Source organism: Panthera onca, chromosome D2 (assembly GCF_046562875.1).
Source record: "Panthera onca isolate mPanOnc1 chromosome D2, mPanOnc1 haplotype 2, whole genome shotgun sequence".
Lineage (NCBI taxonomy): Eukaryota > Metazoa > Chordata > Mammalia > Carnivora > Felidae > Panthera > Panthera onca.
The window spans coordinates 68628-84691 of NC_138349.1; the positions used below are offsets into that span (position 1 = coordinate 68628).

General features: G+C 49.8%; 1 protein-coding gene across 1 annotated transcript; it reads right to left on the bottom strand.

Moving 5' to 3' along the window:
- Positions 1-1170: 1170 nt before the first annotated feature.
- On the bottom strand, positions 1171-13150 carry LOC145712516 (cytochrome P450 2C44-like). Its single transcript, XM_081790568.1, is given in 10 exon segments — positions 1171-1791; positions 1794-1823; positions 3590-3729; positions 4493-4610; positions 4827-4899; positions 5253-5422; positions 5579-5755; positions 8774-8793; positions 8898-9303; positions 11217-13150. Coding segments are annotated over 10 exon segments (1488 nt in total). The 5' UTR covers positions 11383-13150; the 3' UTR covers positions 1171-1603.
- Positions 13151-16064: the final 2914 nt, after the last annotated feature.

Sequence of the window (16064 nt, forward strand, 5' to 3'; positions counted from 1 at the left end):
TCCTTTTATATCTTAGTGTTGTTTAAATGCAAATATGTTCCAATTTCTATAAGAATTTCTGTTTTGGGGAGGCACCTGGGTGGTTCAGCCGGTTGGGCGTCCAACTTTGGCTCAGGTCACAATCTCACTGTTTGTGAATTCGAGCCCTGTGTCAGGCTCTGTGCTAACAGCTCAGAGCCTGGAGCCTGCTTTGGATTCTGTCTGTCTGTCTGTCTGTCTCTCTTTCTCTCAAAAATAAATAAGCATTAAAAAATTTGTTTAAATTTCTCGTTTTTTAGTTGATTATTTAATTTATTCCCTCAAACTCTTTTTTTCTTAATCAGTCTCTCTAGAGGTTTGCTATTTTGATAGTTTTCCCCAAAACCTAGATCTTATTTTTTTCTATCATTAGTTTCTGCTTTTGGTATTATGACCTCTTTATGCCCTTTTAGAATTTGCACTCTTACTCTTTCTCTACCTTCTAATTTAATCTAATTGTTAGACTTCAGTCTTTCCTTCCTCTTTTCCAAGATTCCTTTTATTTTCCTTAGGTCTATCTCACAAGTATTTCTAGTAGGGTTTTATTTAACGACTGCTTAAAGTGCAAATTATAATGGAAATTATGAATCTCTGGAATAAAAACCGTCCTAAATATTGTTTCTCCTACCTTTCTTAAGGTATAAAGGTTTATTTTTTTACCATGATTACTAAAATGCCTTTTTTTAATTTAAAAAAATTTAGGTTTTTTCATTATTTTTGAGAGTGAGAGAGAGAGAGAGAGCGAGCGAGCGAGCATGAGTGGGAGAGGGGCAGAGAGAGAGAGGGAGACACAGACTCTGAAACAGGCTCCAGGCTCTGAGCTGTCAGCACAGAGCCCAACGCAGGGCTTGAACTCATGAACTGTGAGATCAAAACCTGAACCGAAGTCAGAGGCTTAACCAACTGAGCCACCCAGGAGCCCCCTAAAATGCCTCTTAAGGGAACAAACAGGGGTCTTGGGTAGCTCTGTCCATTAAGTATCCGACTCTTGATTTCAGCTCAAGTCATGATCTCACGGTTCGTGGGATAGAGCCCTGCATCAGCTTCATGTGCTGATGGTGTGGAGCCTGCTTGGAATTCTCTCTCTCCCTCTCTCTCTGCCTTTCCCCTGCTCATATGCATGCACTGCTTTCTCTCTCCCTTTCTCAAAATAAATAAATAAACTTTAATATAAAAAAAAAGAAAACAAATGACTTTTTGGTAAAAATTTTACTTACCCAGAGTTAGCCAATGGGGTTAATAGACATATACTTCCCTTAAAATTAAACACTCAGGCACTTATGTGGCAGAGCCCCTCCCTAAGGAATGTGGTGAAAAACCTCAAGACAAGGGAAGGCAACCTGGCTATATGCCCACACGTGACATCCCTCATGACTCTGTAACAAGACCGCCCATTCAGAGTGTACCTTACCATATATGGGAGGCAAAGGAGCAAAAATTGTACAAAAGGCCACACCCCACTGCACTCGGGGCTCAGTTTTTGGGGTATGAACTCACTGAACCCCTGCCGGCACGATGAATAAAGGTGCTTCCTGGAAAGGAAAGTCTCGGTGACCTGTCTCTTTGTGCGAGAACGCTGCTACACTTAACTGTCATAATTTAAACTTTTTAAAGGAAAAAGATGACTGACCTTACGAGTGAAACACTGTCTGAACTGGGTGTCCTGAGTCACGGCATGAGGCAGATTAGACGGGATGAGATTAATGTATCTCTGGACCTCACGCACCACGGCGTCTGTGTAGAGCATCCGGGCACTGTCGCTCATGCAGGGGAAACCACTCTGTCGATATCCTTGTGGACTCTACCTGCATGAGAAACAGTGGCACTTGTGAGCCATCCAGAAATGTCAACCCAAACTGGGCTGTTGGGGACAGAAACTGGATCCTACAAACTCGCAAAGGAAAGCATCCCTTCAGTATGTTGTGCTGTGTCTGCAGCTGTGGTTTGACCGAAATGGCCTGTAGTGCACATGTGCTGTAAGTTCTCCACACAGCGGTTCCGTTAGCGTCTGGATCTTTCCGTGTTGTTCACAAGAACTAAGAGGGCAAAGTTACAACCCTTCAGTCCCACACAGATCTTTGCACGATGATAATGCAGAGAAGTCTGACTCCAGAGACCATCTAAGATGTCTCCAGCAACCATTTTTCTGAACACTTACAAGAAATGGAGGGAAATGCTTGCAAAGTGCCTCTTTGTACCAGACAGCCAGCTAGAAACCTTCCTTACCCATGTCTAGGGCAGGTTTTGTTGTTGTTGTTGTTGTTGTTGTTAATTTTTTAAAGGTTCATTTGTTTTTGAGAGAGAGGCAAAGAGAGAGGGAGACACAGAATCCAAAGCAGGCTCCAGGCTCCGAGCTGTCAGCACAGAGTCCAATGTGGGGCTCACATCCACAAACCACGAGATCATGACCTGAGCCAAAGTCGGAGGCCCAGCCGACTGAGCCATACAGGTGTCTAAGGCAGGGCTTAATGTTCCTGTTTTTTAGAGGAAACAACTACAATTCAGAGACATCGAGTATCCGGATGGAAGCTATCTGATTGTGGAGCCAGGATTGCAACCAAGACTGTTTTACTATAACCACACACTGCTTTTTGGAACAAAACTTCCTAAGTCAATAAAGTGTTGATTACCTAAGTCTTTCAAGTGATAACTATGTCAGTTTCATGAACTAGCTCCACAGAACCACAGAAGTGCTGCAGATAGGCCCTCAGCTTTTGCTTGGTGTTGCTTTGTACCAAGGGGGAAGGGAACTGAACTGAGAGCACACCTGCTTGTCCTGAGCCACACAGCCAGTGTGCAACACATGTATGCCGGCTCTGTCACAAGCCTCCCTCGTGTGTGAGATTCAGAAACCAATCCCTTCCTCTTTCACTGTTCAAAAACTTACTTGTGATATTTCATCTCCGTTGTCATGAAACATCCCAGTTTATTTGTTGCCTGCTTGTGTAGGACAGTATGTGCAGAGGTCTCCAAAGACACGTCAAAGTTTGGGAACAATGATCAAAACTTATTTAAGTTATTCTTTGCTGTTAACATAGCAAGTCAGTTTCTTAAAATTTAACCTAAATCCACAATCAAGTGCACTTATAAATTTTTGGTACAATGATCTTTTTCAAATTATGTGTGATAGCAAAAAATGTAAAACAATTAAAACTCTCAAAATAATAAATAAATTATGGTATCCCTCAGTATAAAAAATTGCATGCTAATTTGAAATAATATTTTGTAAGAACACCTAATAATGTGTAAACGAGTCCATAATTTACTACTAGGTGGAAAAATAAAGTTCAGTGCTGTGAAATTCCAATTGTGTGCAACATGTGCATACACACACAGAAAGAGGGGAGGCAGGAGACCATGCAAATGGAAGTGTAAACTTTTATCTGAATGATAGGACTACTAGTGAATTTTTAAAATTTGTCTTCATCATTTTCTATACTTTCCAATTTTCATAGGATAGGCCTGTGTTAGTTACCTTGGAAATCAGGGAAAGCCAGAACATGAGAAGAACTAGCTGTGCTGAAGCACCAGGAGGGCTGTGTCCGCCCCCACCCAGGAGCGCCTCACTCACCTTCCACCTCTGGGTGCTTCCGCCGGATTGGCAAGGCCAGCCACAGTGTGCTGCTGACCGTCTCCGGGCCAGCACTGAACAGGTTAGAGCCAACAGCTGCTAGGTTCTCAACATTAAATTCAGAATATGGGTTGGTTTCCCTGTAGATAGTGGAGTAATCAGTTACATGATTTCATCATAAGTCCTCTATTAGACACACACAGATATGGGTTAGAAAGGATAATAAGTCCTTAGGAGGTGGAATGTTTATGGCGTATATGAATGGTTATTTTATGCCTTATTTTTTGCCTAAGTGACTTTCACTTGATCCCTAATTTGTAATCAGCAAAGAGGTTAATAGTTGTAACATCTTGCATAGTGGAAAATATACTTTAAGATGTTGTGCTTTGGACGTGGTCTTGAAGAAAAGGTAAAAACAGGGCCCACTTGTGCATAAACACACACACACACACACACACACACACACACACACGTGTTAGCATACATGGGCTTAATGTCCCACCAGGCCCTTATTCATTGTCCCCTGGTGGGCTCTGTCCAGGGATTAGAGACAGGTGACCTGTGCTCCCAAAGTAGCAATGGTTCCAACCATCACCCTGAATACCAGCCACTTTACCTGAAGTTCTGTGATGGTCCATGGGCTCCTGGGGGGCAGGAGGGATTGTCTCAGTCAGGTCACTTTGCCTAGCAAGTGCTGAGTAAACACTGAACCATCAGGCAGTTAATGAGGGAAAGGTACGCACTCCACATGTCAGCCCAGTGGTGGGGAAACACACCATGGAGGCCTGGGGTCTTCCAGACAGGGGGCGTCAGACCTGGACCTGTGTGCATGGAGCCCAGGCAACATCTATGCTCTGAGGGCCACGCAGCCGCCCATGGAGCACGGGGGGGTCTGCCACACGCACCTCCTCCAAAATGTTGAGGAAGCGGTCGACGTAGTCCCAGGGCCGCTCAGACTCCAGAGTCCCTTGATGCTGTACTACTCTCTCCAAAATGAAATTTCTTGTATTCTGAGTGTTTTCAACGTTTATTTATTTATTTTTGGGACAGAGAGAGACAGAGCATGAACGGGGGAGGGGCAGAGAGAGAGGGAGACACAGAATCGGAAACAGACTCCAGGCTCTGAGCCATCAGCCCAGAGCCTGACGCGGGGCTCGAACTCACGGACCGCGAGATCGTGACCTGGCTGAAGTCGGACGCCCAACCGACTGCGCCACCCAGGCGCCCCTGAGTGTTTTAAAAATAGTCTGGTGTCTCCCAGGAAGATAGTGACTGAGCAATGGCCACAAATTGTAGGGAAAAGCCACACCCTTCCTTCCGCCTCCAGGACTCAAAAGCGAAGACAGGTTGTGAGGCGTTGAAGCATCTCTGTTAAGGGGGACCCTACCCTCTGCAGCCCCTTCCCATTTCTGGCTGCAGGACCCCGAGTGGGCTGCAGCCTCTGTCGGCACGTCAGAAGAGACGTGTTGGCAGAGGGCAGCCTGACTGCCTCTCCAACGGGCTGTCAGCCGTGTTACGTAAGTGGCCCTATCACTTTTCCACAGCTGCCCTCCACCATCTCAGGTGCACCCTGGGCCGCTGCTTCCCTGTTGCCCACGGTAGGACTCTGCACGCGGGCTCACCCCTGGCACCAGTGGCAGGTAATCCAACAAGCAGAGACAACTGGCTTTACCTGGGCCCAGAAAGAGCTTAATATGGAAACGTTTTCATTCAACAACCCAATCCGATTCAGGAACTCCTCGTCTTGATAGCTGACGTGCTCCTTAAAGAGGATGAAGCAGATCGTGTTGCAGGGAGAGCCAGCCAGGATGCAGGCAGGGTCCATGGGCTCAGCTGGTAGGAGGGACGATTACAAAACTCAAGGAAAACTTTCATGAGTGGTCTCCACTTTCCAAATAAAAATGAGGGAAGATGGTTCCAGCAGGGTGGTGCCGGGGCTCAAGGAAGCATAGGGAGGTAACCCTAACTTCCCACCAGATGCAAACCCACCCTCTGTCTGTGTGAGGACCCGCACCAGGTGCTGGGCTTCCTCCCGGACACGGCCCTCGATGCTCCTCCTCCCCGTCCCAAAGTTCCACAGGGTCATGAGAGGAAAACGACACATTTGCTTCCACCGCTTTGCCATGGCTGGACGCAAGTCCTGAGGGAGAAGCCAAGGACAGGAGTCTGGTCACCAGAGGGCAGGCAGAGGGGCCCTGGCACGTGATGGGCACATGATAGTACGGGGACTTCCTTGAGAACTGCTTTCAGAGGATCAGAACGTCAGGAACTTTTCCCCTTCTACAGACAAGCAGCAGCATCTACCTGGGGCTAATGTTAGAAAGTCGATTTTCAAAAGTCCATTGACTATCAGTTCTTCCCTGGAGGGAGCTCATCTGAAGGACTTCACCTTCAGACACAGCCCAGTTTGGCTCCTGCCCCAACCTGATGGGCTGCTTCTCTCCCTGTGTCCTACACAAAAGCCCCACCAGGAGACATCTCACTTCCGGCCGCACAGATCAGACGTGAGTCCCACCAACTTCACCACAGGCTTGCCAAAAAACACCTGCATAAGAGCAGGTGAGCTCACGCCAGCTACCCATATCCATTAACGGGGAAACAAAGATATTTCCGATAACTTGAAGTGTTCAGATTAATGTCTCCAGACTGATTCGACAGGATCTTGGCACCACAAGCAAAATAATAAGCAGAGATAAAAGAAGCAATCGGGACAGAAGAGTTGGTAAGAGTTAAAAATTGATGTCGCGTCTTCTCACAGTGACGGGCTAGGTGATTCTGATCAATCTGTTCTGCTGAGATGCTGCATAAATGTACATATGGTTCATGAGAACCAGAGCCAAGAAGGGAACAAGGAACTTGGGCTTGCTTTCCCACAGAAGCACAGGTGAGTCACAAAACCCCAGCAGAGCTACTAAACACTGGGAAGGTCCCAGAAGCAAGAGTCAAGCCTGCCAAGGAGGGCATCTGCAGTAAAGGACTGGGGCTGCATCCGGCACTGAGGGTCTGCTGGAGACGGACCAGCCCAGCGGGGTTGGCAGCCCAGCTTCTGACCAGCTGCCAGTGAGGCCCTAGAACACTGGTGGTGCTCTTCCTCACCTGCCCCAAGGAAGCAGGAAATCCTCTCGGTGGGAAGGCTCTGTTGTTAAAACCTGAAACTACCGCCACAAGTTTTTGCATAAAGTGTCTGGAACCTAATACAACATTAGTAACAACCTAGAGAGCACAGGTCACAGAAATCAGCTGCCTGGGGCTCCATCCAGTGGCAACATCAGGGACATTACAACTGCTGAACAGGTCAGACTTAAAAACATGAAGAGTTTGTCAGAGATCTGAAAACTAATCAAAGAACCACATCAAGCTTTTCAAATTGAAAAACAGAATAACTGAAGTGAAACACTCAGTGTTTACACACAACCAAAGACAGGACTTGTGAGCTGACAGCCTAGAAGAAGTCTAGGCCGAACAGCAGAAGTTGAAGGATTCGAAATCCCGAAAGAATTTAAGGAAGTATTCGGATAACATGTATGATCTGAGGGTAGCAGGGAAAGAATATCATGGAGGAAATGCTTGGCTGAATGATGGCACAACTTTCTCAAACCAACACTTACTCTTTAAAATGCAGAAACAGGATAAATACACACAAAACCAAATTTAGTCACCTCTGAATAAAATTGATGATGATAAAAAGAAATAACCCTACAAGCAGCCAGGGGTGGGGGTGGGGGGGAAATACACATCACCCTCAAAAGGATGACACTATGAACTGTAATTTTGCAACAGATAGACACGAAGAATGACACGAAGAATGACATCTTTAAAGGACAATCACCACTGACCGAGATTTCTGTATCATTTGAAACAATTTTCAAAAATGAAGAAGAATGTGGGGCGCCTGGAGGGTGCAGTCGGTTAGGTGTCTGACTTCAGTTCAGGTCATGATCTCGCAGTTGGTGGGCTTGAGCCCCGCGTCAGGCTCTGTGCTGACAGCTCAGAGCCTGGAGCCTGCTTTGGATTCTGTGTCTCCCTCTCTCTCTGTCCCTCCCCCGCTCTTGTTCTGTCTCTCTCTCTGTCGAAAAAATAAATAAACATTTTTTAAAAATGAAGAAGAATTTAAGGCATGTTGAGGCCACTGTAATCTGAAAGAATTTGTCAAGAGAAGACTGCATTAAATAAATATTAAAGGACATATTTTGGGCAGAGGTAATATGATTCCAATAGTCACAGGGCCCCTAATCTTCATTGTTTGGATACAGACATAGGGATAATATGACTTATCACAACTTGTGTATTTTCTGCCTTAGTAGATAGTGCTTAATCAACACAGGAGATGCGCTCAGGTGTGTCCCTGGTAGCATCATCCGTCATGACCCCAAACTGAAAACAGCCCAGATGTCCACCATCAGCAGAAAAGGTAAATGATACCCAAACAGTGGAGTGCTACACAGGAACAGAAATGGACGAGTGCGTCAAGCACAACGTGGATGCAGCCAGAAGCACACTTTTGAAGGGCAGAGACCATGTCCTACAGAGAACCTGCTGTATGATGCCACGTCTCCATAGTTCAAAACCAGGAAAATAACACGCTGCCATTAGATATCAGAACATGTGGTACCTCTGGGGAAAGGCAGAGAGAAATGATCGCAGAGAGGGCAAGAGAGGGCTTACGCAGTGCTGAGGTTCTTGTTCCTTGATCCGAGTGGTGGTTGCACATGTGCGTTTGCTGTGTAGTCCCCCCCTGAACTGTACATTTGTGACTTCATACTAACGCCACAAAAGGTCATATCAACTGTTGTGCAAAGTGGTTCAAGGGTTCCCTGAGCAATCGAGACGGGGCTTAAGACTGAGCCGGTGACCTGAGAGAGGTCAAGGAAATCTCTCCTATTATAGAAACAGAGACAGCAGTGGGACAGAATGGACACCAAGGCCCCCGACCTAGGACACAAAATGCAGCAGCTGGATGTCCAGTTCAAGTCTTCTACTCACAAGCCACCCGATAGCTATGAGGGCAAAGGGAGGACACTCCTCGGGGTATGGGGACTCAGAAAATACCCACACTCCCCCTTGCTCACTCCAAGGTGGTGCTCCCATGAAACACAAAAGGAGTGCGCTCCCCCCTCCTCTTGTGCACTGCAGGGCTTCTCGAGAAATGAACACTTTGGCCCAAGAAAACCCAGCAGTACCTACCGTCCATCAGCACAGCAACTCTGCAAGAAAGTAGACATTTTAGCCCTTCTAAAAACGAAGACCTGTCGCTCGGAGAGTCTGAGTAACTTGCACAAATCACCCATGTGACACTCTTCCACCCTACAACCCCCTTCTCCTCAAAAAGCCACCTATTCTGGACCAAGACATGGAGGAGAACAGAGGGAGAGAAAAAGCAGGCAGGTTTGGGTGCCGTAGGGGGGTGGGGGCAAGGCCGTGATGGAGTAAGTGAGGTCCCTGCCACACCCCCAGCTCTCCAGCCCCAGGAAGGCCTGTGAACCACAGAAATGGGCACATGTGAGGCCCGAAGGGAAGCAGGCTGGCCAGTGCTCTGGAGGGAGACATACCACAGCCTCTGAGGGCAGCATCCAGGATGGGGAACCTCCCTCTGCCTCCGAAGCTGACCGCCTGACTGCACAGGGCATCCTTCAGGGCCTGGTGTCCATGTAGCACAACAATGGGATGCAGCGAGTACATGGGGCCATATTGCTCAACCAGGTGGGGAGAGTGGCACGGGGCACCTGAGCCCCTGTCCTGGGTTCCAGAGGCACAGGAACAGTAGAGGTGAAGACAGTCCCTCTCAGCAGCCCCAACGCCTGGCCAGCTCCCTCCCCTTCAATGTGTCCCAGCCAAGACTCGGGGCTACAGATTGGGGGCCACACCCGCCTGGGGTGGGGGACAGGACACACCAGTGAGGAGGGGCAGCAAGCTGGGAGGTGATCTGGTCCTTGAGAGCAGGTCGCTGGGGAGGGTCTCCTTGGGAAGGCAGCATTTGAACACCAAGAAAGGAGGGGATGCAGGCAAGGGGGATATCTGTGGGAGCAGTCCCTGCAGAGGGACCCTCAAAGCCCTGAGAACTGAGAGTGCCCAGGTTGGGAAGGGGTGAGGAGGCCAGTGGCCACCATGGGCAGCCAAGGGCAGGAGGGCATGAGAAGCGGGGTGGAGGGTGAGAGGGCAGGTCCCGTGAGGTCTCCTCTGTATGTCAGACAGGGGAGCTGGCTGCTGAGGGAGTGGACCTCCCAGGGTCTCCCTGTGTGGAGCATGGACAGAGTGGAAGGAGGGGCATCTGTGGGCAGGAAGCTGGTGGATTCATCAAGATACCGAGAGAAGGCTGGATTCCCAGTGTCTTCTCAAGGTAGAGTGAGGGGTTTGCTGGTGGCTGGGACATGGTGGGAGAGGGTGGTTGGGATGATTCTTGGCCTCTGGTTGGAGCCGCTATGGGAACACATCTAGCCCTTCTTGACACAGGGAAGCTGGGAGAGGTGGTGGGAGCAGAGGCACAGCTTTGCGCACATGAGTGCAAAGTGCCCATGAGCTTGCAAGTGCTGTGGAGTCCTGGGCTGCTGGCCTGGGAGCTGCAGAACATTCTCTCTGATGGCCGTGTTTCTCAGAGAAATAGGAGTGAGCACGTCATGGGAGTTGGAGGGGATATTGTTGGAGATTTGAAAAAATAGGAGCAGGCAGGAAAGAGTCCTCTGGGAGAGTGGGAGAAGGGCAGGAGGGGACATCCTGGGGCTGCAGATGGCACGAAGGGGCCCAAGAGGTCAGGGACCAGGGAGTAGGGCCACCTGTGTCCTCAAAGCATGGCCCTGCAGAGGCACAGACTCTGGGCAGGGAGAGAGGGGAGCAGACCTGATGCCAGGGAAAGAAGCACATGACTGGAATCCCGGCCACGCTGGGACAAGAAGGTGCCCAGGTGGGTGGCAGAGAGTGGAGACACTCCGCTGGGCACCACTGAATGCCCACAGTCAGTCTCTTCATGACCAGAGCCAGGGGACTCCATGAGGGCCCTGCATAAGCTTCTAGACCACAAGGCAGTCTAGGACACATCCACCCACCTCCCCCTCCCTCACTCAGGTCAAAATCCACCCCTGTCTGAGGACCCTGATCACCCTTCCTGAGTAGATGCCCTTGATCTTTGTGTCTGAGTCTACAGGCACTGGACTGACAAAGGACAGGGATATAGCAGGTCTCAGCGGAGCTGACCTTGAGATCTCACAGGTGCAGCCAGAAAGCTGGATAGGTGGTGGGCACTTTGGGTCATGACAATGTGGTGCACTTTTAGCAATGACCACACCGTGCCATGGACATACTCCTCACTCCACAGCTGCCCCATATTTTAAGGTCACATGTCAGTCAGAATCAAAGCTGTCAGGGCCCTCTCATGTGAGAGACCATTAAAGAGGGCTTAGAGAGCCAGGTGAATGACTTAAGACACCACCACTAGTTAAGAGTGGAGCCAGTTTGGAGGGGCCACCCTTCGTGGTCTTTTCAAGAGGATCAAATAAACAAAAAGTAGGATACTCTAGCACAACTGAAAGAGACAAAAACGTCCCCAACACTAGCTGAGAAATCTCAGCCCAGTACCTGTAGCAACCCAGAGTACAGCTGGCCATACCTCAGGGGTCTTACCCTGGATAGAGAGGTGGCATGTCCCACAGTTTCACCTGCAGGATATTCCCAATGATGGGAAGGGGACGAGGGCCAGGTGGGAGCAAAAGCCTGTGAGTGCCTCGTCTTCTCCACACAGAGTCGAACATCAGGAAAGCCGCACAAGCCACCAGGAGGGTGGGCAGACCCAACAGAGCCATGTCACTCCCCTGTGTGGGCTGTGGAGCTGGCACTCAGAACGTCAGCCACTGTTGGCATCTGCTGTTGAAGATGGTTGGTTGTGATTGCAGATCAAGCGTACAGGAGACCCACATGCTCCCGCACCACGTTTAGAAATGTAATGGGTTTGGCATCCTTAAAGCCACTTTACTCAGACTCTACACCGTCCCCAACAGGGTTCATCTTTGTCCCTTTCCCCCCCCCACACACACACACACCTAATCCACAAGGGAAAATCTGGGTGTCTCTTGGTGGCCACAGACTGAGTCCTGCTCTAGCTCACACAGCGCTGGCAGGTGGAAGAGGGTCTTTAACTGGATCCCCTGACTCCCTCTTCTTCCCAACCACATCCCACTCTATCTCCTCCATCTTGGGCATCGGTGGTTCCTTCACCTGCAGCACCTTCTTCTCCCTTCCCACTGGGCCCCTGCACCAGCCTGTTCAATCCATTTAAGACACAGCAGTCAGAATCTCTTTTTTTTTTTTTTTTAATTTTTTTCAGAATATCTTTTAAAGGCACAGATCAGGCCAGGTCATTCCCCTGCTGAAAAACCCTGTTGGAGATCTGAAGACACAGGAGCAGGCAGGAAAGAGCCCCCTCAGAGATTGGAAGAGGGCAGAGGGTAAAATCCAAAACCCTTAGAAAGACTTCCAAGACCCTCCTAGCCTGCCCTACGGGGCCTCCCAGCTCTCAGCTACAAGGACAGCACGTGTGATGTAGCCTCAAGGGCATCTCCCCCTGCCCTTCCCCCTGCTTGCAATGCCCTTCCCACCTCTTCTGTACACTCACCTGCACCATCAGCTCCCAGCCTCTCCTGCACTCTCACCACACTGACCTTTCCTTCTGTCATGTCGCAAGTGGAGATTGTACATTAACTTTGACAGGTCACTGTGTTTGGACAGAGACCGTGGAGTTCAGGACAATGGGCTGGTGTTCACTTCACTTTGGCCCCAGGATGGGGTCCAGCTTCTTCCTGCCTCCCGCTGGACAGACGCAGCACACTTTACAACCCCCTGCATCCTCTGTCTCAGGACCTCTCACCCTTCCCTAACCTCTTCCTGCTTCCATCCCATGGCAGGCTGCTTCCTCATTTTAACTGGCATCTATTTGGTTATCAACAAGATTGCACGAGATTAGTATTTTTAGGTTAATGGTCCATTTGTAATGTTTGAACTGTCATTTGCCCATTTTTCTAATGGGGTATTTACCTTACTGACTTTTCAAGATCTTCATGATGTAGTCAGTTTTCAAAACAGCAACAACATCTTCATCTACCCAAACAATAAACACGTTTACTTACTGGGAATATCCCCCAAGCATATATCAGTTTGTCAGATTTGATGTCAGGATAGTTAAGACAACGTTTTACATGAAAAATAATTGCCATTTACTCACTTATGGCATTATAAATTAAAGTTTGTTTTTTTAAGCTAAATCCTCATTTTAAGTGTGGGAACGATGCAAAGGTATGTGAGGAAAGTTACTACCTCTCCTCCGAACTCACCCTTGCAAACTCCCCGGGGTCAGCAGCCAGACACACATTGCGCCTGTTGGCTGCACATACAGAAACACAGATGTGGGCGGGGGGTGGGGGGGATCCAGTGCCACTGGACTATACAAAACAGGGCCCTGCTATACCACTAGCCTACTTGATTTTTATTCCCTCACCAATATTTCTTGGGCATCCTCCTAGAAATCAGTAGACGTAGATTCTGGTCATTCCTTTCTTTTTTTTTTTTTTTTAATGTTTTATTTATTTTTTTTTAATTTTTTTTTTCAATGTTTTTTATTTATTTTTGGGACAGAGAGAGACAGAGCATGAACGGGGGAGGGGCAGAGAGAGAGGGAGACACAGAATCGGAAACAGGCTCCAGGCTCCGAGCCATCAGCCCAGAGCCCGACGCGGGGCTCGAACTCACGGACCGCAAGATCGTGACCTGGCTGAAGTCGGACGCTTAACCGACTGCGCCACCCAGGCGCCCCAATGTTTTATTTATTTTTGAGACAGAGAGAGACAGAGCATGAATGGGGGAGGGTCAGAGAGAGAGGGAGACACAGAATTCGAAGCAGGCTCCAGGCTCTGAGCTGTCAGCACAGAGCCCGACGCAGGGCTCGAACTCACGGACCAGGAGATCATGACCTGAGCCAAAGTCGGACGCTTAACCGACTGAGCCACCCAGGTGCCCCATTCCTTTCTTTTTAAGAGAGAGAGAAAGACAGACAGAGAGAGAGAATGCATGAGCGGGGAAAGGGGCACAGGGAGAGAGAGAAAGAATCCTAAGCAGGCTCCGTGCTCAGTGTGGGGCCAGACGTGGGGCTTGATCCCATGACTCTGGGATCATGACCTGAGCCCAAATCAAGAGTCAGACGCTGAACCAACTGAGCCACCTAGGCACCCCAATTCTGGTCATACCTTTTAAATGCTGCATAATATTCCAAGATGTGATACATGATAATATAAAGGAAATTCTCAACTTTAACAGCCCCCGCTGTTGACCACCGACACACACAGACAACGAATGATGCTGAGTCTGGGTTGGCAGGAACTGGCTCCCGTCAGACAGCATGCATTATGGGATAATATCAGGGGTTGTCCTGAAGCCCCCCTCTTTTTACTGAAGTGTTGTCCACCTCTGGAGTCCAAGTGAGGATGGTATCTGAAATGCTTTCAAAATAATAGGGTGTCTCTATGTGAATGGTACTCGTGCACATGGAACCTTGGAGCCCACAGTGTGAGAACACACTCATGGGGCCCTGGTACAGAGTAAGAGTCCAGGGCTCTGTCCTTGAAAGGTGCTCTCCAACCTTGTACTCGTTCATCAAAAGCCACTCTGTATGATGGGAAATCTTAGGGCAGTTCCTTGCCGTGTGGCACCAGCAATTAGAGTTTTTCCAAGTTGGGCTTTCTGTAGGTGCTCTGACTCCAGCTGAAGCAGGTGCCTGCTTAAACCAGAGGAAAAGGGGAATACTGATCATTTATTCAACAGGTATGTATCAGGTCCCTACTCTGTGCCAAATACCATTCTAACCAAAAGGGAAATCTTCAGGGCACAAAACAGAGTGTGGCTCCCAGGAGCCTCCATGTTGTCTTTGTGGACCGTGTTCAGAGTTTTTCTCAATCCTCTCATTGATCGCACAATAATTCTGGCAGGCAGCTGCTATTGTCCTTTCACAGATGTCCAACAGAGGCAGAGAGTGATCCAGTAGCTTGCTCAGGGCTACACCATTAGTGAATTTGGAAGCATGGATTTGAAGCGAGGCAGCTGCACAGCTAATGGACGTGCTCCTCTGGAAGGCTGCCCCTGCACTAGGTAGACTGGACCATTGGCCTCAGGCCTATCCCTTCATCCCAAGAAGCAGAACTAAGTATGTTTTCCAGGAAACCTGGGCCCTGCTCTCTTTCCTGGGTCAGTGCAGATGCAGGAGGCTGCCCTTGATGGCAAACTTCTCCCCAAAGGCACTTGGCAGCAGCAGGGGGGGGGCAGGGGGGCATCACTGTCCTCAGGTGCCTGCCAGGGACAGATTTTGAGGCCCCCTGACCACCGCTTATGTGGAAACTGGTCAGAAGTTCAGGGAGAGGAGGGAGTGGTGTTACTTCCCTCCTTCCCTCCCCAGGCAGGTGAACCGCACTGGGATCACACAGAGGAAACTGTGTAATGACCTCCCTGCTGCCCTCAGGTGGGACTTGTTGGCGATTCCGGTCACGGTCACGAGAGAAGTGTCCCGCCCAGCGGGGCCTCGGTGCTGTGTGGAGGTCACAGTGTGGTCCAGCCTCCACCCTCGGTTCCTCTTTTCCCCCACTTGACTTTGGGTGATGTCGCCATATCCATTGCCCTGTAAAATAACTCCAGTACATCTGTTTTGGAACAAGTTTACTTTTCTTTCCACAACAGAAATTCGCTGCTTTTCATCTTCTGCCCCGCTTTAAAAAAAAAAAAGAAAAAAAAAAGCGTTGGCATGATTTAGGGACCTCACACGGAAACTTAGAGACAGTTCCGTGTTTCTGCGCCTGGGACCTGGGCACGTGGACACGGCTGCTCTCTCAAGGCCGCGGTGGGGGCGTGCTCTGCCCTGACCCGTGCGCACTCTGCAAATACAAGTGGACTATAGATCAATATTTGCGCTTGGCAGAAAGAACTGTCAAGGACTCTGAGAGGGTTTGCAAAACCGCGGCTGACGGCACCATCCGCTGGCGTGTGCTGGAAGCTGAGGCGAGCCTGGCAGGTGCAGGTGCGCAGCGCGGCTCCTGCCGCGGGAGGTGCCGGCAGAATGGGACAGGGGTCCACGGGGGCCCGGGGTGCTCGGCGTCCAGTGTCGAGGGTGCGAGGGAATTCGGAGGGGTGCGTGTACCTCTGTTGACTAAAGCGGCGCGGTCGGTGGTTTCCTAACCCGCTCTCACTTGCACCAACACGTTGCTGTGCTAGTAAGTGGTCCGGAGCCCGGGAATTTAAGCGGCGGGACACTTAGCATCTGTCTCCACAGCCTGCTGCGGACGACTTTGAGCGCGTCTCCTTTTCTCTCCCACACGACATGGATGAACCGCGACTCTCGACGGGGGCGCAGGAGGCCCCGCCCGGACCGGGAGGGCGCCCGGGGACCGCCCACAGGCGGCGGCAGGCTGACCTCGAGCGCCCCGCCCCGCTCTGCACGACGACCGGGTTG